The following is a 25,892-nucleotide window of genomic DNA, read 5'->3' as shown; positions in this document are numbered from 1 at the left end:
AGCACTACAATATTAAGGAAAGCACTACCTAAGAAATCGCTGATTGGACAATAGGCATGAATACGTATACGCAGAGTCCTATTACGTCACCGCCATCATGACAGCAGCAGAGGAGAAAACGTGCTGCATGGACTAGTTTCAACGGTTTTACTGTACAAAGAGGACCCACTGCCTTTATGTTACGTTTTTTAATTCATATCTTGAAATATCAAATGCACATTGAATTATGGAATTGTGTTAATATGTTCATGAATACATCACTGTAAAGGTATGTGTGTGTGTTCATCAATAAAACCGATTTATCAGAATCAGCTGTATCAAACCGGTAAATCGAAAGTGAAGCTCTCGATTTACCGGTCGATCTACGTTCCCACCCTCATCTATGGTCATGAGCTTTGGGTCATGACCGAAAGAACGAGATCGCGGATACAAGCGGCCGAAATGGGTTTTCTCCGTAGGGTGGCTGGGCTCTCCCTTAGAGATAGGGTGAGAAGCTCAGTCATCCGGGAGGGACTCAGAGTAGAGCCGCTGCTTCTTCACATCGAGAGGAGCCAGTTGAGGTGACTCGGGCATCTGGTCAGGATGCCTCCTGGACGCCTCCCTGGTGAGGTGTTCCGGGCACGTCCCACCGGGAGGAGGCCCCGGGGAAGACCCAGGACACGCTGGAGGGACTATGTCTCTCGGCTGGCCTGGGAATGCCTCGGGATTCCTCCGGAAGAGCTAGAAGAAGTGGCCGGGGAGAGGGAAGTCTGGGCCTCCCTTCTGAAGCTGCTACCCCCGCGACCCGACCTCGGATAAGCGGAAGAAGATGGATGGATGGATGGATGGATGGATGGATGGATGGATGGATGGATGGAGCTGTATCAAATGTAATTGTTGTGCCCCAAAACAATTAAATAATCACATCAAAAAGTTCGAAACGCTGTCCTTAGTTTTTTTCATTCCTACATATAATAATGTGTGAGAGATTATGTTAGCGGTTGAAATTTCAAAGTTGAAATACTTTGCAGAACGGCACTTTATGAAGTTCGGTCCATTTACTTGTATTAGCTTGCTGGTAGATAAGCCACTTTCAATATGGCGGACGCCATAACGTATCGCAACAACGGGCCGACCCGCTCAAGCGATAACTTTCGGTTCAAAAGCACTGTCGTCCAATCAGCGATTTCTCAGGTCTCCAACTGGGACATACCCTTTCCGTTTTGTTAATGTTGTGTTTTTGCAATTTGCTTTCAATTTGCTGAAGTGGTTTTCACCTCAGAGCCACCGTAGATCTTGACTGGAGGTGAGCAGCTGTAAATAGAAGTTATTGCAGAACCTCAAGTGTTAAAGGAAGATTTGGCCCATAGCAACTGGAGTTCACAAAATAAACATCAGCGAAAATACTGTAGCAATAATTAGAACCGCAGCATAAAGCCAAACATGCCAAAACGGAATGAATCAAAATGTCCCCAAAGCATCAGCGGACTGGCATAGGGTTCACCGGGGGATACCAGGTAGATTCCAGAGATGCGGATCGCAGCGGCTCTTCGTGCAGGGCCGGCCCAAGGTAATATGGGGCCTTAGACAGATGTTCCTCGACCCCCGAAACCCTTCCTACTAAAATCAATCACTAATTATTCTTTATTTGCTGTGATGTATTTGTGAACAAACCCAACTCAAACACAAAGATTACTTCATATTGTAGCCATGGTAACACAACAATCAAACTATCAAGATAATTCTTTAAACTTTTACAAAGTAAACTTTCTAAATAAATCCTAAATGTAATTTTTTTTTCTCAGCTGAATGCATTAAATAAAATTTAATAACATTATCATTCTCTAACAATGAATGCTACAGGTTTAGCTCTATGGTCTGTGTTACAATTAAACCATTTTTAGGGGCCCCTGAATGTCTGGAGGCCCCTGCCAGCAGCTACTGAGTTTTCTTTGTCTTGATATCCCAGGCTTATAATTCTAAATCTCAGAGGTGCTCTATATGGTCAAACAATTATATAGAGTTAACCCCTTTGAGCTTTTTTGATCTATAAAGCAGTCTGCAGCCAAGTTGTTGTAGAGGTTAAGTAGATATTATTAGGGCTTATTTCATAACCAGAGACCTTCTCTTCGATGGTCTGTTTAACAGCTACAATCTCAGATCAGCTCAGATCTCCAGGACTGTCAGCAGCAGAAACAGCAACTTTATACCTGTTGGGGAAAATATATTACATTTGCTTTGCGTTGTCCCTGCATGATGGCAATGATACAGTAGGATCCAATTAAATTTTTGATTAATATGGGTTGTTGCTATGTTGTTGTACGGTGTTTAAAGATCTTGTTCAATGTGCCCTTTTTTAACTTTGGGCCCCTGCCCCTCCAAAGGTTTCTGCACGGCCCTGTTCCTGCATGAATTACTGCAGCAGTGCACCATGGGATGGAGGAGATCAGCCTGTACTGTTGTGTAGGTGCAATGCAGGGTTGAGAGGTCTCAAACTCCAGTCTTCAAAGGACAGTCTTCTTCAGCACACCTGGCTCTGATATTAGCTCATTAGCAGAACTCTGTGGAGTTTAATGGCATGATATTGAAGCAGTTTAGACATTTAATTCTAGTGTACAGGAAAAGGGACACGCTTAAGGGTAGCAGGACTCTGGTTTTCAACAACTGGAGTTTGAGACAACTGCTGGAATGGAAGCCCATCTCCATTCTGCTTTCCCTCAGGCTTCCCTCAGCTGAAGGAAGCATGAATTGCTCTAGAATTCCCTGGTAGATGCTGAATTGACTGTGGACTTCAAAAAACACAGTGGACCAGAACAAGCACATGACATGTTGACCCAAACCCTCCCTGACTGGGAACTCTGGAATGTGGATTCTATTCCTCTCCACTCTTCCAGATCCTGGGATCTTGATTTCCAAATTAAATGTAGAATTTACTTTATTCTGAAAACAGAACTCTGGATCATTGCATAAGAGTCTGGTTTCTTTTCTCCTTTTTGCCTCTGATATTGTCTTTGGTTCAGCATCGCTTGGCTTCGAGGAATGCAACATTTGTCACCCATGTCTAGTATTTGTCTGTGTGTGGTGTGTCTTAAAAACCTCCAGTGTCTTCAGTCAGCGGGTTCTTCAAAATAACTGTAGTACAGACCGCTATAGGAGATCTTTCCTGCCCACAGCCATCACTATCTGCAATAACTCTGAAGAATGTTGAACTAAAACATTTAATTTCCCTTTGGGATCAATAAAGCATCTATTAATTGAATTCCATTGAACTGAGTAGATTTTGCTTGACAATCCTTTGCAGGTACGTTGACTTAATTATCTGATTAGGGTAATTAATCAGATAATTACCAATATAATTATCCAATTTACCAATAATTAACTTTTTCACAGCATTCTAATTTTCAAAGACATTTGAGATTTTCATGTTCCGTAAGCCATGATCTTCAAAATAATAATAAAAAAGGCTTGGATTGTCTGTTATAGGTGTTTTGCTTGTCAGTTATTGTAGGATGAAATGACTGGCAAGAAATATTGCATACATTATTCTAATTTTTTTGAGTTGTGCTAGTAAAACTAGTCATCCAAAAAACTTCTGAAGAGGAAAAATATTCATTGAAAACATGCTATGTATTGAGATAAAGACATAGAAGTATAACAGTAGTGCTACTCTTGATTACTATTTTTCTGCTCTACCTATGGAGGAATTTTTCTGCCATAATCCAATAGCACACATTTTCAATGTGAAAGCAGGATTTCATATATTTTGTTCTCAAAACTTTTAATACTTTTACTTACATTTTTATTTTGAAAGCAGGACTTCAGGTCTTTCTTCTCCAAACTTGTAATGATTGTTCTTAAAACTTCTCCTCGTGCTCAGACTCGTGCTAGTGCCAATCTTCACTTGCAAAACTCTCTGCTTGCTTGGTGGAATTTTCCTGCCATAATCCAAGAGCACATGAAGATGTGGTGAACAAGAAGGATTGCTGCTGCTGCCAGGAGTTGATGAGCAGTAACTGGGTTCACCTGTGTGGCAGAGGATAAAAGGGAACAGGAGTGGAGACAAGAGAAACTCATTTCTTGTTGTTATGCTGTTTGGCTGACCACCAGGTGGGAGAGTGCCGTTCACAGTAACTAGCACTAGTGAAAGGTCGATGAGGCCTAACTGGGTGTGTGGCACATTTCCCAAACTGTGTCGACTCTTTGCTGAGACTGCGTTGCTTTGTCACTTACAGTGACATCTTCTGGATTTTTCCTGCAAAAGTAATTGCAGGAAAATTCAATAAAGACGGGAGTGTGAACCCGTTCATCCCCCTCATGCCGGGCATGTTGATGCCTCAGCATTGTGGAAGTGCTCTGGTTACAGTAAGACAAAACTTGTGAGCAAATCCTACATTTTTCATATAATAAAAGTAAATCCATGCAAACTAACTCAAATATCACATGGAAAGAAATTTGAATAATCCGAAAGAAAAATGATCAAAAGTGGAAATGAGAACGGAATAATTATTTTTCGTTATAAGATCAAAATGATCCCGCACGGAAGAAAACGTCCTGTTCCTTGGTTGATCCATGCCGGTTTTCAAATACGAGTCAAAAACCACCGGAAAGCAAAGAACACAAAGTATCTCCATCTAACAAAACCCACAAACGTGTGGACACAGTTTCTCCCTCATCGGGACAATTTGGCGCGGTCACATCCAAAAGTCTGGCCCATCACTAGCTCCAACTCTGTCATCTTCCTCTGTTGGGTCCTCCTCATTCTCATATATTGTGTTTTCTGCATTCTCATCGATTTCTTGTTTCGACTTCTCGTTTCTTTGTCACTCCTCTTTCTCTCACACACAAACAAATTTAACAAAAAACTTTAGTGATATGAATTTATTATGATTTGTCACATGTTCATGGAAATCGATCACAAAAATATTAAAGCAGACCTCTTAAATTTCTTATTTCAAGAAACTCACATATCAAAATTTTGACTGAATGCACTAAAGTACGCTACATTCTTTTCATTATCATTTAGCTAACTGGAATTGAAAACAGAGAGGGGTTGTTATTTGAATTCTCCAGAAGGGAGCAATACATAATTAATTTACCCATAAATTAATTGTGTGTATCTGGTGTAAGCCACCTGACAAACATGCACGCCGATCGCTTGCGGAGGAGAACGGTCTGACTGCTGACACTATATGAGTGAACGAGCGGTGGAGCTCCGTGGAGAACAAGTTTCATCGCGTGATTCCGGCATTTAGAAGAGCGCTGGCGGAACTCCGCTAGTCTGCAGGCGGCGGGCTGAGATGGTGCGCACCCAAAAAGATAGTTCCGACAGGGTATGTAACAAACCACGCCCCCATTATCTAACGCCAACCGGTATTTTCAGCACGCCTAAATTCGACTAGCTACTTTAGTGTGGCTGAAGACAACAAAGAGGCGAAATCTTTATATTTTTTATTTGACGACCTCTATAAACATAAGCAGGTAAGAAAACTACTATAAGTTATTTATGTACTGGCAGGGAGTGCAGCCACAAAGGGTGGTGTTTTGTGTCTTTTTGTGCAGGTCTTGTGCGAAATTCTGTTCCCCTGTGAAAATCTGTTCCCCCTGTGTAGGGAGCGCGCACTGCAGCCAGGGAGGCGGATCCGTTTCATTTTCACGGCGCTTCTGATCGACGTCACGGTAAAAACAACTCATATAATCGTGTTAAGGTCGTAACCTTAACACGTTTAACAGTTTAATCGGCTGCTAACAAAATTGTAATATAAATAAATAAACGAGGTCTCACATGGAGGTCTTCTTACACCGTTTTGTGTTGTTTTTTAATCGCCAAGAGAATCGGTCTTTCTCCAACTTTTGTCACTTAAGCCTGACAAATAAAAGTAAGTCACCAAACATGGATATCCATCACATTGTGTGTGTTTGTAATTTTTCATTGCTGATATAAGAGGATGAACGCTGGCTGATAGCAGGGCACAAAGATTAGACTTCCTGAAAAGATCAGAGTGTAGTCTTTCTGGTAATTTTTTAGCTGCCTGAAGTACTCGGTCTCCCCTCCCTAACATGGGAATAAATTAATTTACCAGTAAGTCTTTAACCGTGTTTATTCATCATCATCAACAATAAATCCTATGATTTTAGTAACATTTGCTCATTATTTGCCAGTTACTTGGGGTCAACCAATTATTTCAGAAGCCTGAAATAGTCTGTGTTCCCCTCCGTAACATGAGAACAAATTGATTTACCAGCATGTCTTTAACTGTGTTTATTCCTCTCATCATCAACAATAAATCCTGTGATGTTGGTAACATTTGCTCTCTATTTGCCAAAGTTATGAGGGGGGAAACCAAATATTTCAGCTGCCTGAAATAACCTGTTCCCCTGTTCAACACTCTTTGGAAGGGGAACAGATTCCCCCCTCATAACTTTTGCAAATAGAGAGCAAATGTTTTCAAAATGTATGATTGAGGCACCAACTAGAAACAACTACAAATTTCTTTTATCCAGAAAACTGTCATATTTTACATTAGAACGGTACTTTTCAGAAAGCCTACACTCATTTTTTAAAGAAAATCTTAATTTTTCGTGCCCTGCTACCAGCTTCCATCCTCTTATGTCCGCAATGAAAAATTATAAATGCACACAATGTGTTGGAACGTGTCTGGTAACTAACTTTTAATTGTCAGGCTTAAGTGACAAAAGTTGGAGAAAGACCGATTCTCTTAGTGATTAAAAAAACAACACAAAACGATAACAAGACCTCCACACAAGACCTTGTATATTTATTTATATTACAATTTTGTTAGCTGCCGATTGAACTGAAAGTTACAAGCTTGACATGATTATATGAGTTGTTTTACCGAGACCAACAAAAGACTGGGAAAGATGAGAAATGCTAAAAAAAAACACTTATTTGGAACATTCTATTGATGAACAGGTTAATTGGAAACTGGTTAGTGTCATGATTAGGTATAAAGAGAACGTCCCCAAAAGGCTCAGTCGTTCACAAGAAAGGATGGGTGAGGTTCACCACTTTGTGAACAAGTGCATGAGCAGATAGTTCCACAGTTTAGGAACAGTGTTTTTCAACATACATTGAAAAATGTATGTTCCTAAATAGGAATGTAAATTCCTAAATTTAATTCCTAAATAATTAAATTTAGGAATTTAATTATCTACAGTCTACAATGTCAAGAGATTCAGAGAACCTCTGCAAGTAAGCAGCGAGACAAAAAACAACATTGAATGCCCATGTCGTTTGAAGTGTTTTTTTGATGGACTCATCTGAGATGGACTGACAGAAAGTGCCCTATGGTCTGTTGAGTCCACATTTCAAATTGTTTTGATGGATGTTTGACCTCCAGGCCAAAGAGGAAAAGGATCTTCTGGATTGTTATCAGTATAAATTGTAGCTTTATGGAAGAACCGGAAAATAAATTTAGCACCATCCTAATCATAACAAATGGGTGGCAGAGCGCATTGTGGCGGTACAGCTGTCATTCGTGTTCTTATGTATGACGAAGGAGCCAAATCCTGTCACTAACATGGACAAAAAAAGCTGTTAATGGCAGGGCAAAGTAAGAATTTATTTATTAAATTGACTGAAGATGAATACATAAACTATAAACTGGTTTTTATACATTTTTTATAAGTGTCTTTGTAAGACCGCTGCTTTACAAATAAATTTAATATGATTTCATATTTTTATATCATTTTTGTCCAGGTTAACTTAAAAATGTACCCATTGTTGTATGGAACTATTAAGTTAATTTTCTATGCAGAATAGTAATTGTTAGAGATGCTCAAATATGAAAAATTGGGCTGGACCTGTCTGCCATTGAAAATGTGTGGTGCATTATGAAGCACAAAATATGACAATGAGATCTAGACTGCTGAACAACTTAAGTTCTACATGAAGCAAGACTGGAAAAGAATTCCACTTACAAAACTTCAGCAATGAGTGTCTTAAGTTCCAAACTCAGTGTTGTTAAAAGAAAGGTGATTTAACACAACTGTAAACATGCCCCTGTCCCAACTTATTTGGAATGTGTCGTAGGCATCAAAATCCAACTGAGTGAATGTTTTTAAAAAATTAAGTTCAGCCATTTGAACATTAAATATGTTGTCTTTCTAGTGAAATCAATTGAATATAAGTTGAAAAGGATTTGCAAATTTTCATATTCTGTTTTTATGTTTCACACAACGTTCCAACTTCACTGGAATGGGAGTAAAGGACTGGATAAAAATGCTTCCGTGCTCACCTACACATCTTCACAAAGTGACGATGCTTTTATAGCGGTACATGTGCAGATGATTGCTTTGTTACATCAGAATAATGTTTTTTGACCCTAAGCCTGACTTCTCATACAGTCATCAGCCTGTCAATTCGCACTCAATGCCCCTTTATTTGGGACCCCGAGTGGGGTCTTCAGCTGAGTAGATACAGGAAGCTCACAGCTCCTCTTGCTGTGCTCCAGGATGGCTAATGTGGCTGATGAGCTTGACTTAATCTGGGAACAGAAAATCCTCTTAAGTTTGACTTTGCATTCCCTCTAATAATAAATTATTAATAATATGTAACAATAATAGTTGTGGATGACACTTCCCTCCATGGGCCATATTTTCTATGGGATAGACATGCTTGAATCCTACAGCTGATCATTTCCACCACCTCACTTCCCATTGATCTTTATCAAAGCAGGTATAAGAACTCTGTCTCATTGCATATTTACAACATGTGGTAATTAAAGTCGAGTTCAGATGGTTCTTGGTTTAAATTTTTCTCATCAGTTAAAATCAAAAAATGTCCTTTTAAATAAGATCAAGAACAGTCTATTAGAAGTAGTGGTGTGACGTGAGCTGTAAACAGCTATACACAGTGTAACAACAAAGTTTTTAAATTAAATAGAATTAAACTACAAGAAGTTGTGCCCCCCTAAACTCCCATCCAGGTTCATCATCAGAGTGTCTCTCTGACAGAATGCTAGGGGCCGTGGTGGTTGGTGTCGGTACAGCTGGTGCGGTACGGATCAGAGACATGTTGACCCCGCTAGCTGGCAATGCTGCAGAGAAGCTGACTGTCCAAGGGTTCATATCCAGGTAAGACATATATGATGTGAGCTTACATAAACCAGGCATAAAATTATGATGATGACAGGCGATGTCTCGTCATCATGCCACCTAATATTGAGTGTAATATTCTAGTAGGTCAAGGCTGGATCATCTAGTCAGCATTCTGGGCATGGGGCCGGAGACCCACATGGGGCCAACGGGGCCCAGGCCTTACCTATTCTACAGCATCCTGGACAAAGAAAAAAACTGATAGAATGAGAAAAACACAAAGTAATAAGAACTCAATATGCACATTCAGTTATTAAGTGCAAGTAATTGATATTCATTTTAATTGTATTTTTTTAGTTTGTTGTTTTTATGATAAGTTGTGGATTTAAATGGCATTTCACTGGAGATGTAACATACAATTACCCGGTAGTATTTTTACATTTCCTGTCAATTTAAAATCTTTTAATACAAAAACACAGTGGACCGCCTCGGCACCCCAACCACCGGCCTTAGCAAGTTTTCTGGGGGAAACTGACATGTGTACTGAATTTCATGATTGTTGGTCAAAGCACGGCTTGGGGCTGATTTATTAAATATTCTAGGGGGCGCTGTGGAGGAATTAGGCCACGTCCACCAAATATTAGGCTGCATTCCTGCCATAGGGTGGACTAGAATCGATCACAGTGAGTTTGGTGCATCTTGGCTGAAACATAGAATTTAGTACGGCAACGGCGTGACCAGTGACTTTGCCACACTGCCATGGCCATGCCCTCCACCGAAAACTCCTTGTGCTTTAAAGTAAATGAGACCAACTATTTATCTGTCATCTGTCACAAGATCATTTTGATTAGCTCTAGGGGGTCAGAGACGGAGCTTTCCAAGTAAAAAAATAGCTTCCTGTTCTGAGGAGACTGGCTTAGATGATGTGAGATTAGGACGACATAGGATCGTCAGGCATCCAACCGGGATCACTCATGCCATGTTTGGTGGCAGTTTACCTTTTTATATCACAGTTACAGCTCTTCGTTTGCTTTGGCGAGTACGCCAAGTTCGCCGCTTGGTCATGCCCCCTAAACATATATGAAAACTAAGTTTTTATATAACATTTAAAGCATCATCCCTTAACTCCATCCTGACCGAAAATGAAGCTGATTGGTTGACAGCTGATAGGAGTTTGTTAAAGTTCAAGGTGTGTAAAAGTAAACAATAGCCAAAATTTGCCCTTTGACCCAAAAAGGCCTTCTTGTACATTTTAGGGGGTACCTCCAAGAGACTTTTTTTTTTTTATTATTATTGGGGAGGTGCCAAACTCCAGTCCTCTAGGGCCGCAGTCCTACAGTTTTTAGATGTGCCACAGGTACAAAACGCTGGAATGAAATGGCTTAATTACCTCCTTCTTGTGTAGATCAGTTCTCCAGAGTCTTGCTAATGACCTAATTATTGTATTCAGCTGTAGTGCAGCAGAGGCACATCTAAAAGGTGCAGGACACCGGCCCTTGAGGACTGGAGTTTGACACCCCTGAAGGGGGAGCACTGAATTTCAAAATATGCAGCATTCGAACAACTATGAGAAGATTTTGTATCACTGTCAATGGGGAAAAACAATGGAAAGAACTGAATATGGAACTAAATCGTTGTCCAAGCATCAACTTGGACAAGTTGAAAAATAAACTTTAAAAATAAATGCAAAGTTATGTTACTCATATTGTACGGGGAAGAAGGGAATTAACACAAATATTTCTTTCCTTTCTTCTGTGTTACTATAACCACTATTGGTAACTTATTATTGTTTTCTTGGTATCATTATTATCATTAGTATTTTTTATTTATTTTTTTACATTTTGTTTATTGTTATGTAATGCAGATTAAAAATAATTTATAGGTGTACATTTGCAAGGAGTTAATTATTCTGAGGCTGGATGTCCGATTTGTTATTTATTGCAATTGTCATTATTACTTATTATTAATAATGTCCTGTTGACTGCTTGCTTTCTTGTTTTGGTCAGAAGTGGTGCTCCCGACATCAGACAGCAATAAAAGCTCATGGAGGAGGTGGAGGAGCTTGATCTTTTCACAGATAATCCGTCTCATATTACACTGTCATGACATGTCATTAACAAATATGTAAAAACATTTTTGATGAAAGTTACATATTGTCAGTTAAGCTGTAACTGACCTCTGCAAAGCATGACTAATTAAAGAAGCATATTCAACTTCGGAAGAGCTGTTGACATTAGAGTTTTATTATGAGTTCTTTGACGATAGTAAAATAGCAATGGTGCATATTAGCGACTGTCCAACAAAGTTGCCCAGCGGGAATCCTTGTTGATGCGCCAGCTAATCAAAAACGCCAATCCAGGATGCAGTTTAAGATGCTTTTATTTTGTCTATGTTGTCAATATCCAAAACAGAACAGTGTCCAAAGAAGCATTAAAACCGGATCCGCAGGTTTAAACAGTGATCAAAGACAAAAACATACGCGCTTACGGCGGTCAGCAAAAAGTAAACCTCCCCCATCACCCACTCACTAAAGTCAAAAGGTGAGCAACAGCTGATCTACAATCACTAATAACACCACGTGATCCCACGATACACCTATCCACAACAGTGCATGTTAATTTTTTTTAAAGGGTTTGTAGGTTGCTTTGAGCCCAACTGTTACAAAAACAGTGGCCCTGGACTCGCACAAGTCACAAAATCTTACCTGGTTCAGAGTCAAGTTCACGTTGCAAAATAGAGGATGGCTGCTGGGCTACTCAGTCTGACTAATTCATGGAGGGAAGTGGGGTGAGTCACTCAGATGTGAGTCGTTAGAACTCACATTGGCATTCACAGCGACTGAAGGGAGAAAAAAAGTTTGTATAAACATTTATATTATATGTGCAGGGGCACATTGAGCTGACGTAGGAAATAAAATGCATGTTTTAGCTCATATTGTCTGTTTAACCAACAGGAGAAAACTCGATGCTCACCAGGACGTGAAACAGATCTCAGCAGAGGAGGCTGTGAGCAGAGAGGACATCCATGCTGCATTCATCTGTACTGAGAATGACTCTCATGAAGACTTTGTCAGGTAACCTAAAATCTGGTATTTACACGTGCAAAACTGTCCTTAACTAATTCTTTTGCCATCAATGTCACATCCTGGCTCAGAGATTCTGGCAGAAAAGAGGAAGAACACACAAGACAATAATTTATAGATATTTTATAGAAAATAACAAAAACTAACCATTTAATTTGATGAACTAGTAAAATCAGTCATGTAAAGCAGTCGTCCCCAACCCCGGACTGGTACCGGGCTGCACAAGAAATAAGGGTTAGGGTCAGGATTATGGTTAGGGTTATTTCTGTTTTATGCATTGTCTGAGTCCGAAGAATCTTTCATTTTGAAAATCTTTTAACAGGATTCTCTCGGTTACGTCTTGCTCGCCAACATTGAGGCCACAAGCAGCAAAATGAGTAAGAAACAGATCAGATGTCTTTGGAAAGTTTCTTTGCTAAGGGGAAAAGGCCCAGAGAAGAGACAGGAGAATGGATTTATCCCGGACCGATAGGTGGTTCCCACATTCCAAGCCCTTTATGCATGATATATGACTATCAACTTGCTAATGAGGCAATGAAGCCTTCAAACTGCTTTGCCACGTAGAGACCAAGCACCCTGTGCATAAGCAACACTTTGGGTGTCATTGTCTCTCATCACTCCCGGATGAGACCATTTTGTTGCAGAGAAACAAGCTCAGGGCTTCCATTGATTTGTTATTATCGTGAGTTAAAATTTTCATGAAAATAAAATGTTCGTTTTTGTGGTGCTTCTGTATCTTATTTTGAAGGTGTAAACGTTACCATAGCAACCAGAGTCAGAGTGCTTTGGGGCATTGGTTGAGACGAGAGGAGAGGAGTAGAGCTTGTGAGTCTTAAGTCTGGTTCACATGGCACAATTTAAGAATTGTCCCAAACCTCTGTGAGCGCATACAAGCCGATAAAAGTACAACAGGTTTGATCGGTTCTTGTGTCCAACCACACGGCTGGAGCAACACACCACACACAAACTGATGCCACTCATGAACATCCTGATTCCATAAGAAAATCCCGTAAAGACCCAACATACCATACGTGAATTTAGAATAAACAAACACGGATGACGATGTAGAAACAACAATGATAGTTTGTGGACTAATTTTAAGCGATAAAAGACAACAAAAAAAAGGCGTTGGATAAAAGTGAATTATGTTTCTTCATAGTTAACATTTTTTCTTATTCTGTGTTTAGATTGTTTTCTGTTCTGTCATTTCATCTAGTGCTGCTTAAGTATATGATTATGTGTTTACTGTTTTGATATTTACATAAAAAACAATGGCCACTAAATGATGGATAATCCAGTAGGTTAACTAATTTTAAAATCTTGCTGTGTGAACCAGGCTGTAGTACAAAATAATGTTGTGTTTTACTAATCAAAAATACAATCTACAGTACCTACAATGCATGTGGCCAGTGTCAGCATCAAGCCTTCTTCGTTTTATTTCCGATTCTGGTCTCCATTCCCAGTATCTGTTAAGCCAGCGTTGACAATGTCAGTTAAATTTTTGATAGCAATTGTTGGATATAATCTGTCTTCATATGCCCAGTAAGCTCTTTTTTGATTCACTTATAGCCTTCATCAGGGATTTCAGTGTTGATTTAACTTAATCAGCCACCACCTCCCCACATGTGAGGACTCTCCCTTGAGCAGACGAAAAACTTCCAAAAACGGATAGATTTCAGCACCAATTAGTCAGGTTCTAGTAGTAAGTATTTGTCCACTGTTGTTTCAGGAATAAATTCTATATCTGGAGCAATGTAGTCATTAGTATAAATTTATCACAGTGGAGGCCAACCTGGAGCTCACAGACACACGTCTGTCCGCAGTGGCTCCATCACGTGACTCCACAGATTGACATTTTTATTAATACTGTTAACATTCGCTGTTTAACACTTGTGTGATCCTAACATTCTGTTTACTCCCCTTGTCCTACGGGTCAAAGGTTTGGGTTTGGGTAACAAAAGCCCCCAAATCAAGCAGATTAATTGAATTTTAAATCCAAAATCTATTTTGCATGATGAAGCAGTCTGATATTTATCAGTTCAACTAAATTTAATTAATTTCTTTTTATCATGTATTTTTGTTATTCTTGTTGTGAAAACTGGTGTAAGGAGGTGAGATCATTCCAGGCTAATGCAGACAAAAAATCATGAAGGCCTGAGAGAAATAAGTGAATCTTGTATTTTGATTTATTGATGATTATAAGACAAGTTATTTTGAATTTACTCATGTACTCATGTGAATTAATAATGATTATGAAACTGGTGATTTTGTATTTTTGATTCATTGATAATTAAAGATGAAAGCTGATTGTGTAACGGGATGAAATAAAAAAGATAAAATCAAAATCAAACGATTATTAAGAAGAAATAATGAAGGAAGGAATGCTTTAAAAGATGTTGTGTTTACTGGTTTAATGTTTATGATGATCCTACACTGTATAAGACTGTAATTGAAATAATCAAACAATGTGTTAAGCAAAGAGACAAGGGAAAGGCAAGTCTGAACATGATTATTCATGTTCAGACTAGGCCAGGGGTCGGCAACCCTCCAGAGCCGCATGCGGCTCTTTAGCGCTGCCCTACTGGCTCTCTGGACCTTTTTCAAAAATGTTTGAAAATGGAAAAAGATGGGGGTGGGAAATATATATTTTTGTTTTAATATGGTTTCTGTAGGAGGACAAACATGACACAATCATTCTTAACTTTTTCCAATGCTATAAAAATGTGTAGAATAAATATTAAATTTCAACATTTCTGTCAACGAAGATTTGCGTTATAGCCTGTGACACGTTTCTTTCAGATGGGCGAGGTGCGAGGCAGGTGGCTGTTGTAAACAAACCTACGGGTGTGTGGTGGGCCATGGATAGCAAAGGGGAAAAGAGAGAAATAGCTGAGGAGAGATTCTACAATTCTTGGACCGAATCATTTGCATTCATTGCCAATGTGGAAGGATTACCTGAATGTTTGCTCTGTAGCGAGAAGTTGTCAAATAACAAAAAGAGTACCGTACTTTGCGGACTATAGAGCGCACCTTACTATAAGCCTCACCTACAATTTTTTTTAAAATAACTGGAAACGTACATTCATAAATCTCACCGGGCTATAAGTTGCATGGTTCAATGTGTGGGGACAAAGTAGCGGCTTATAGTCTGAAAAATACGGTAATGTGGAAAGACATTTTCAGGGAAGGCGCTACATTAGCTGCCGCGTCAAGATTAAAGTTGCATCTTACAAGGCCGATGTTGAGAAGCTGTCCAGTGATGTAAACAGAAGTCACATTAAACACGTAAGAACACAATCCTGCCATGGGCAAATATATTTAGTAACAAAGTTGTTGTTTTTATAAATTGATTAATGATTTTTGTCAGTATTTAAAATGACACTTAGCGATATTATTGTGTTTTGTTGCTCAAGTCCGAGGATGGTTGAGTGTCAAAAGAGAAGAGGATGCTGCTATGTCTTACCATTGCACTGACTTGCTTGGCATTTGCACAGAAATCAAACTTAAACTGTATTAATTTAATTTTATATACTTTACCTTTTCAAAAGGCTGCTGTTTAATTTTATAACTGCAGGTTGCGTTTTATTGCACGCCGTTTGTTGCCCAGATAAGGGGCACATTATGCACGTTCCGTTTAGTTGTTTTTTTGGTCACACACTTTACAGTGATTATTTACAAAGAGTGATCGTCGTTATGCAAACTGCATTTTGGAGCAGATTTTCCGAGTTCCAAAAGGAAAAAAATGACCCTTTCCCTGTCGATCTTCATAATAAAAATGACATCAAAAGTCAGATTTCTTTATTGCATTTCTTTAATTTTATCAATGCAACGAAACACAATACATTAATATTGTAACAGAAGGTAAACTTAAAGCACCATTGTACAACAGAGTAGTCACGTGATGCATCATTCTGTCCAGGACGCACAGCAGGGAAAATAAACATTTAATCATGAATGCTAATTCTGTATACACTTCGTCATTTTGATTGTTCTTTTACATAGTAAAGGTTTATTATTACTTCTGAATTAATTAAAATGGAAAAAAAGTCAACAATTTGGAACTTTTTTGTCAACGGTTCATTCCTTTATATTTTTTTAGGAAGTGAATTATAAAAATGCCTCTCGTAACACAACAAAACAAAATGTAACTTGATTTTGTGAACAATTTAACATCGGCTCTTACTTGTTAGTTGTTTGACATCAACATATGAAATCAACATATATGAAATGTTCAACACAATATGAAGAACCTCTTGTGCTGAACATAAGGTGTTGAACACAAGATGAAGAACATCTTCAGGAGATTATGTTCATCTCCTAAAAATGTTCTTATGCTGAGCATCCTCAACACAACATGAAGAACATCTTCTGTTCAACGTAATGTGTTGAACTTATAAGATGTTCTTATGTTGAACATAAGAACATCATCCTATCTTTCCCATCCCACGTTGAACTTAAGATGAAGAACATCCCACGTTGAACACAAAATGTTCAACACAAGATGTTCAAGAAAATCTTCATAGAATGAACGTTTTTTTCACCTTATGAAGACGCTCCTATGTTGAACATCTTCAGCACAAGAATTTGTTCAACATAAGATGTTCAACTTCTTATGCTGAAGATCACATGTAGGACAGTATGCGTGAATGAACAACGTAGGACCTGTGAAACGTCTACTATTGGCGTCAGCAAGAAACCACCTAGCAGTACTCAGATTCAGCGTACCTTCATATCCTCTATACCTGTTTTGTTTTTATTATGTCTGAGATTGTTTTTTGTTGTGTTTGGGAACTGATGTGAGGGGTTAGTTGCAGATTGAGAGTGCAGGTACAGGTCAAATGTAAGTTCAATTTGTTCATCTTTTATAGAAGGGTTAGGGTTAGAAACTGGATTGACTTGCCTACTGATCTGCGTATTAGCGTATAAATGTAAATGGTATATAGCGCTTTTCCAGTGATTTTGACCACTCAAAGAGCTTTACACTAGAGTCACATTCACCCAGTCGCGCTCACAAACACACACATTTATTCACTGATACGCAGATCGATAGGCAATTTGGGGTTAAGTGCCTTGCCCAGAGGCACATCGACATGTGGCAGGAGGAATCGAACCTACAACCTTCCGATCGCAAGACGACTACTCTACCAAAGAGCCACAGTCGCCCTATGTGTGCGCGGGTTTGTGAGTGTGAATGGGTGAATGTGACTCTAGTGTAAAGCGCTTTGAGTGGTCAAAATGACTGGAAAAGCGCTATATAAGTTCAGTCCATTTACCATTTTACCATATGGGGGTGTGCTTGTGAGTGTGGGGGTTGGGGGAGATGGTGGGAGGTTCAAGTTTGTGTGGGGTGTGTGTGTATGTATTAAGAGAGAGTTTGTATGGCCTTTGAACTCTTTTTCTGGTGTTTAAATGCTTTTATAATTCACAGGTCAAAAATGAGCCATAAGACAATCTTTGTACCCTAGTGGTGTACAGCCCACATGGAAATATAAACAAAAAAATGTATCACTTTTTCTAATGATGGGATCAATTTAGGAAAAGTCATAAAATTTCAAGTCAGAAAAAGATAGTTCAGGGTATTTTTTCTACAGCCAAACATGGTTGGCTTGTGTTGTCTTGCGGGTCGCTTTGGACCCGCAAGACAACACTAGGGTTAACTCACTCTTCTGTCCAGGATGTTTCTGCAAGCAGGGAAGCACGTCTGTGTGGAGTATCCCATGGCCCTGTCTTACCAGGCTGCTGTTCAACTGTGGGACTTGGCCCAGAAAAAAGGTGAACTCCATTACTTTTATAATTAACCTGTTTGTTCAAGGTTTTAAAATGTATCACCTCTACCCAAAGTGCAGTAGATAATCTGCAAACATTGTTTTTGAAATATTATTAACACCATTTGTTTTTGGCCTACATAAGAAAACTGTAATAGCAACTTCTGATATTTGTAAATGACAAAAATATTTCCAGAACAGTACAGACTACTGTTCACCTCCTGTTCACTTCTGGACTGGAGGTGAACAGGAAGTGAACCTGTTCACCTCTCGCCCGGGGAAGTGAACGGGTTGAGAAGTTTTTCTGTTTGTCTACAGGTGTAGTTCTACATGAGGAGCACATTGAGCTGCTGACAGAAGATTACAAACAGCTGAAGAAAGAAGTAGAAGGGAAAACCCTGCTAGAAGGTTCTCTTCATTTTGCTGGTAAGAAGCAAGAGCTTTATCTGCACTTCAGACTTGACAGAATCATTATAAAGCACAAGTATACTTGTCTTTTTTTCTCAGTGATTGACATTCGCAGTATAATATTGTGACTATATACACTGTATATGTCTTTTAAAATTTGCTTCCTTGAGAATCAATGAAGATAAAATAAAAATGAATAAACTAGAAAAATACTGCTATATTTTGAGGAATAGAAGAAATGAAGGGTGCCACAGATATTTTTGAACTTTACATAAAGGAACTGCCCCTGTTTGCATGCTCACCATGTATGTACAGGTGGTTAAAGATCATGTTTAAAATGAAACCTTTACAACTATAAAATTCAAATTGGAAAGGCAAAAGAAAAAAAGAGCCTTTGGGAGCTTTTAGAATTGATATGTTTTTTTTTTTTGTTTTTTTTATAAAAGTACCATTAATTGATTTTTGAAGTAGGTCTTACTCTTTCTCAGGTGGAGCACTGAAGCCTGGATTTGGTTTTCTTGCATTCAGTGGAATTGCTCGCCTTTCCTGGCTGGTTGATTTGTTTGGGGAGCTTTCAGTAAGCGCAGCAACTTTTGAAGAAGACGCTGAACAAGGCTACAGCAAGATGACAGCACAGCTGCTAACGTCTGACAGCAAGTTAGATATGATCTTTTTTCTTACTGCATTTTTGACAACAGATCCTTTAACGTAAAAATTATAAAGTTTCCTGGCTAATTTGGACATCAGAAGACAGTTTTGAGTAAACTGGGTTGGCAGAATCCCCGTGTTCTACTGCTTCTGTGGTTCCACTTCATTTCCTTGCAACATCAACTGTATATTAAAATTGCACTATAAATGTTCACTCCATGATTTCAAAATGCAAAGCTAAAATAAGTTGCTTTTGGTAGGTTTTAGCTTACTAGCTAAAATTCGCCTGGACAAAGAATGTCCAGTGTGTTTAAAAGCAACAGAAAAGGTCATTTTCTATGTTGGTGAATCAGTTATGCAGACCATGTGCTGACCTCAGCATCTACAGCATTAGTGGTGAGGTATGCAGTAGTTCCACAGAACCCAACAGGAAATATGTTTTTAACAGAATTAATCAACTAGTGAGAAGTTTTATAACAACCTGGTTAAACATTTTTGCTTTAAGTGTTTAATTATTACCATTTAGGACTGCCTTTTCTATAGGCCTGTGATTTTATCTGAAATTTTAACATTACTGAGAATTTCAAGTAATGTAACGATGTAAATGAAGAAAAAACTTGCAAATTTTCTGTAAATGTAATAAAATAGAAATTTGTGTGAGGAGTAAGTAGGGACATTCCTACATTTATGAAAACTATAAATGGCTAAAATCCTAAAGGTTTATTACGTCAGGTCAATGAGCTGGGCTTGCTTTGACAGAAACTGGCCTGATTAGTTGCAGTGTTATCATTAGAATCATATTAGATTGTACATAATTGATTTTGAATATAGTTGTATAATTAGCTTAATAATGAATAATCTCATCAGATGTTTTTGTCTTGTAAGCGTACCTTGAGATTACGTTTGTTGTGAATCAGCAATACATAAACCCACAAAAATTGCATGGACATTTAGGCAGGTTTGATCCCAACTGTTAAAGTGAGAGTTACAGCCATGTTGATCATGGAGCTGTCTGAGGTCATCAAGATGACCTCGGGCAAGTATGTTTGTAAATGTCTCTGCAGACAATTAACTGAAAAAGTGGACAAAACTTTGGTTTGAACAGCTTCAAAGACTTCAAATTACTGGAAGTTCATGGAGAAGAAGGACAGTGAGAAATGTCCAAGCAGACACAAAAGCGATCTTTAAAACAAATGGAGATCAATCACGAGGAAGAAATAAAGGATGCTTCTTCAGTTAAAGCAACAGATATGGCTGAAAGAACAAAGATAATGTTAAACAAAACTACCAACAATAGATAGTTTTGGATCTTTAAAGGCAGAGTCGCATGTTCTTTGTGCTGATTTCACAAGTGTTAAAAATAGAATGGATGAAGCTGAAAAGAGAATTGCTGTGTAAAGTTTATGAAATGGAAGCTGCTGACTTAATTTGGATTAAAAAGAAGTGCAAATATTCATTTTAATTGTATTTTTTCATTTCTTGTTTTTAAGACTCTATAGTTGTGGGTTGAAATAGCATTTCACTGGTGATGCCTTCCCGTAACATATAACTACCCAGTAATATATTTACATTTCCTGTCTACATAACATCTTTTAATACAAAAACACGGTGTACCGCCTCGGCGCTCCGATCGCCGGGCTGAGCAGGTCAGGTCGGTCGGGAAACCCTCCATTGAATGTGTTACTGCTGAAACTGAGATGGATAAAACAAGTAACATCTTTGTAGTTTGTATATATAGAACACTAGGCTCTACTGTAGAATATTTTAGAGATATGAATATTTTCTGAATGGATTAAATCAGTGGTTCCCAAAGTGTGGGGGAAAAAGGAATTAGATTAGTCACTCTTTAGCTTTTTTTTTTTTTTTTTTAGAAAATATAGAGTACTCACTAATTAGACCAATATTATACTTCTTAAATTAATTTTTATATTATTATGCAACGAGACTCCTTTTACTGCAACCCAGAATTAGAATAAACTTAGAATCCATAAAAAAATATTCCAGAACAAGAACATTTAGTTTTTGTTATTACTTAGAAACTGTGGAGTACTCATACTCTTACAAATTTAGAGCACACTTAGAAAGTCCATAGAATACTTATACTTATCTACTGTAGCAACCCAGAAGTCCAGAGGATAAGTACTTACTTACTTACACTTATTTAGCAACCCAGAATAGGGATTAGAACAAACTTAGAATCCAGAAAAACTACCTTAGCAACTACTTTTTAGACTCCTATGCTTCCAAACCAGAAATGGAATTAGACCAGAGGATACTTATCTAGCAACCCTGAACAGGAGCACCTAGTTTACATACGCAGCATATTTTTAGCATATTTTTCTTCTTTTGCCCTATCCTTTGGTTTGTCATTTTTGTTTCCATTTCGTTTTAATTCCTATAAAGGACTTTGTATTGCCTTGCTACTGAAAATGTGCTATATAAATAAAATTGCCTTTACCTTTACAGCAATAATTTATATTGAATTTTCTGAGACAGACACAAACATGAAACTATCAACAGAACCTAAAGTAAAGTTTCTATTTTTTCAGACCTTTGACATGGATTGAGGAACGGCAAGCAGGTCTCCCAAGGACTAAGAAGATCAACTTTGTGTTTGATGGCTTCACTTTGACCCAGATTCCTCCAGCACCTAGAGGTACTGTTGGTCTTTTTATGCAAGACCTGATCCACTTCTCTGCCAAGTTGTCAGGCCAAGTGAGTACTGAAGAACTTGACAGAGAGAGAGTGAGAATCTTACACTGCTTGGGACTGGCCCAGAAGATTCAGGAACTTTGCAAAGTTAAATAAGGATTCTCTGGTTTGTCATCAGCTTGTATTGATCCTGTTTGAATTAAACATTATTTCTCCTTTAATGCTTGTTCTTTAAAGACTTTATGTAGTTCTAACTGCTAAAGAGAAATTTTAGTTTTTTCTTGACACATTATAGCTGAGATGGATTTCTGTTACTAAGGTTCAATCCCATGGTTTTCTATAACTCCATCCCACCATCCTTCATCTGTCGCTTGGTACTTAATTCCAGCAAACATCCTCTTTAAGAAAGGACAATTTAGAATGAGGAATTATAATTATCCTTATACATAAACATAACAAGTTTGTGTCTTGTAAACTTATCAATCCTGTGGCAGACACCAGTATTTATGGTTTTTGGATGGCTGTAGAAACATATATATATCCGATTATGATCGGCCACCGATCATAATCGGATATATATATATCCCTAACCCCGGCCGATTTCCTTGAAAAAGTATGTGATCGGTGCTCACCAAAACCAATCACCTGCATCTTACTTCACAGCTTGCATGTGCAGCTTATCTCCTCTCCGCTGTGCAAGCGTGCGGCAACAAATCCTAAAAAAAGTAGTGAAGAACTTCAACGCTCAAAAAGCGAATGGAGAAATTTGCATGTTGCGATGGAAAAATACCTCAGAGGTGCAGGATGTCAAAATGCATCAACACAGCAAGTCCAATATAACATTTAAAAAACAAGCACTTGACGGAGTATGGCTATATCGAGGCTCACTGCAGAAAAAAAACACATCCAGAGCTGCGGTAAAGCAGCGCACAACTACTAACATTCACTCATATTAGCATAACAGTCAGAAAGCTAAGCAAATAATCTGAAAAATCTTTTAAATCTTCGAGCTAGATAACCAGCGGTATAAGATCCTGGGTTCTGCTCCCGCTGTTGTACCGCCGCTACGGGTAGTAATATTTCACATACTGAATGCCATATCTGCTCCACCAGACAGTGAACTCTTACACTGAACAGCTGTTTGAAGCTGCAGCATGTAACTTAAACAAAAAAGAGATTTTTTTTTTTACTTTAAAACTTTCTAAATAAGACATGAACATAAGACTATGTTCTAAATAAGACAAATAATCTCTAAAAATAATTGATCTCCTCTGCCTCCTTACCGTGTTCCAAGTACTCCTCGCTGCAGCAAACAGGAAGGGGCGGGGGCGGACCACTGTCAGTCTCATTCATTTATATGTCAATAAAATCTTTTAATCACTGTTTTGTTTCTGTGAGTCTCTCCAAGTTGAAATAGAGATGCTCAAATCTCTAATATTAGAGAAAAGCTGTGAAATAAAAATGTTTACAAGTTTGAAGTTTGGCATTTTGTAACATTGTTGACTTGTTTAGTGAGTATGAAAGAATAATCTCACCCCCAGCCGCAGTGTATAGGTCTGGTACTTTACTGGTACTACCAGACCTAACCCTAACCCAACTGCTGCCATTGCCAGCAGTTGTAGTGTGATCTAAATTATAAGTGTGAATCCTTGATTGTTATTTACTAAGGATTCTGTGAAGCCCAACACAGATGATCTTACCATTTGTCTATTGTTAAGGAAAGGGGATTGTTCTTTGGTGCTACAGAGGGCAGATAAGGTCTGGGTTGGGGAAGTAACACTTTGTCTCCAGGATTAAGGACCTGGAGACAAAGAAGCAGACAGGTGAGAAGCACATTATAAAATTTTCCATTACAGTTTGAAGAGTCTATATATTGTAGTTTTTTTTAACTAGAGTTGATAAAAAATGCTGAAGATGTTGAAAAATTAGGTGGAATCGTCCTTTATTCAAGCTTTAAAAATCAGTTAAAAGTTTCACACATTAGAATTTAAATATTCTGATGTTAGAGGAAAATAATCTAGTCCAGGTTTCATCTACTAGAGTATATGAAATGTGCTGAAGGTCGTGGAAAATTAGGTGGAATTGCCCTCAAGCCATTTCCCAAACCAGAAGTTGCAATTTGAAGCTAACTTCAGCTTCATCTACTGACATGAGAATCTGGCCTTGTGAGTGAGTCATGTGCGAACGCAGTAGTTAGATCAGCAGGAGTTTTCTTTAATAAGTTTGAGCAGTTTGCTTTTATTGATATAATTTTTAGATATTTGGGTAGATATTGGTGGTAGGTTGTGGTTAACTGCCGCTGACATAGATGCTAGCTACCAGTACGGTAACTTGCATGCTGTTGGGATGAATGTTAACTGTCTTAAAAGTTTAGGCTGTAACTACAACTAATAATTAGTCACCTTTAACATGCCATTGCTAGTTAACAAGTTTGGGCAGTTTTCAGTTTCTTTTCCCTTTTTTTAGTTTAACAAGCAGTTGGGCATTATATATCATAATTATTCAATCATTGGTCCATTGTACATATGAGTTAAGATATAGTTGTATTAGTAATATTGGTAGGGTCATAATTGTTTATTTTCTCTATAAGATGTAACAGACTGTTTCTACAATTACCAGATGTTTAGTCATCTGGTAAGGGCAGATGACTAAACATCTGAAAGTAAGTTGGGCCTAACTTTCTTTGTTAGACCCAACAAAGAAGTTGGGTCTAAATAGAATCGGATGCTATCCGACCAGCTGTATCGTTATTGGCTGTAGGTCAATAATGTAGGTCAGGTAGTGCCACAGCAAAGTCACGACATCAGAATTTCTATCTTTGCAGAATTAAAGATTTATAAAATTGACAAGCATCGTCATCAAGTGTGTAACACATACAAAATGATTACTTTTTTAAAAAAGATAAGATAAAGTTAAGATTATGATGGCATGGCTTTGGGAACTCCTGATAGATTAACTGGCACATTTGCAATAATTGGAGGCTCATCTGTGAATGTATTCCTCAATGTTTGCCTACAGTTGAAAACAATTCCAAAATTCAGCTCATTCTCCCGACACAAGATGCCGCCCTGGGCAGTTGCCCATGTTGCTCATCTCAGAAACTGCCTCTGTAAGTCTCTGCTTGTCAAGATTTTCAGTGGGACATTTTTGTGGCTAGTTGGGGCAGTTGGGTTGTAGAGTGACCATCAATATATATTACTGGAGAGGACAAAGCCTATTACACGCTACAGCAAGTGACACGCACCTGCGGATGCCATTACATTTTAGTCATGTCCACAAAACCATGTTTGGTTCCAATGATACAAAAGCACTTCCTGCTTTTGGAGTGGTCTCTAGTCGGGTTGAATTCACATATTATTTCAACTGTGCAAGAATTAACTTTGACTGAACTGAGACCTAGGTTTTTAGGCAAATCAGAGTTTGCTTTTGTAGTCTGCGTTAGAGTTTGCATTTTAGTTTACACCTCCCCAAACGAACCGGACTTTCTAGACAAATGAACTAGAGTTCAATTAAAGCAAACTAAATAGGGGTGGTGTGAATGCACCCTCAGTGGAGTTTGTGCAAGTTTTCTGGTGGTTTCTTCAGATTCTAATCGTAAGCAGGCTCTTCTCCTGTGAAAGCTTCCTGTTATAGTCCAGGAGGCAGACATTCTGTCGACGTTCAAAGTTGTTTTTGCCACCCAAATACTGACCACTTTCCCTCACTCTGCGACATTCTCTTCAGGATTGAGGTGTTCATGTAGATTCTTGCAGATGATGTTCCCATAGTCCAACACATTCAGGAAAGTTGTATCTTTTTCCTTACATCAGGCTTCCTGATTGGTGTTGTTATAGGAAGCCAATGACAGCTTTAAGCCTTTTTAAGAAATCTTCCACACTTTATTGTGATTTATAGATGTATAATAAATAATCCTACACTTAGTCTTTTATGGTTTTTAGAGCAATTTGAGGTGCTGATGTAACCCTTCTCGCTTTTCACAGCGCCAATATAGCCTTGGTTGGTTGTTGTCACCTAGTGTGATATAAAATGAAACTCTCACAATGTGATTGACTGCATGCAAGTGGTCCAACAGCTCCACCAGTGCTCCTCAGAATTCTTTATTTTTCTTTTTTTTAGATGTGATCGTATAGTTTAAACAATTCCTCAAAAACAAAACAAAACATTCTTATTCCATAAATCAAACAGTAAAATAACAAACAGACACAGCAGTTAACAGTTACATTGACAAAACAATTTTTTTTTCCTCTAAATATATATACATTCATAAATTTACACTTTGAAACCACCTAGTGCGATATAAAATG

General features: G+C 38.3%; 1 protein-coding gene across 4 annotated transcripts; it reads left to right on the top strand.

Annotated features, from left to right (window-relative positions):
- The first annotated feature begins 5,316 nt into the window (after window positions 1–5,316).
- blvra (biliverdin reductase A) lies at window positions 5,317–21,809 on the top strand. Of its 4 annotated transcripts, none has more exons than XM_032565090.1 (8): window positions 5,332–5,457; window positions 5,589–5,655; window positions 8,953–9,072; window positions 11,987–12,106; window positions 17,790–17,887; window positions 18,199–18,306; window positions 18,777–18,945; window positions 21,486–21,809. In XM_032565090.1, exons 3-8 carry the CDS (start codon window positions 8,954–8,956, stop codon window positions 21,742–21,744), a joined length of 873 nt encoding a protein of 290 aa, XP_032420981.1. In that variant the 5' UTR covers window positions 5,332–5,457; window positions 5,589–5,655; window position 8,953; the 3' UTR covers window positions 21,745–21,809. The 4 variants fall into 4 exon arrangements, with proteins under 4 accessions (XP_032420977.1, XP_032420979.1, XP_032420981.1 ...); XM_032565089.1 differs by having other exon boundaries at window positions 5,333–5,457; window positions 5,539–5,655; XM_032565086.1 differs by lacking the exon at window positions 5,589–5,655 and having other exon boundaries at window positions 5,317–5,457.
- Window positions 21,810–25,892: the final 4,083 nt, after the last annotated feature.

This window comes from Xiphophorus hellerii, chromosome 6, assembly GCF_003331165.1.
Source record: "Xiphophorus hellerii strain 12219 chromosome 6, Xiphophorus_hellerii-4.1, whole genome shotgun sequence".
Classification (NCBI taxonomy): Eukaryota; Metazoa; Chordata; class Actinopteri; order Cyprinodontiformes; family Poeciliidae; genus Xiphophorus; species Xiphophorus hellerii.
Note: the sequence above shows the minus strand (reverse complement) of the source record. Positions and strands in the feature narration are given on the sequence as shown.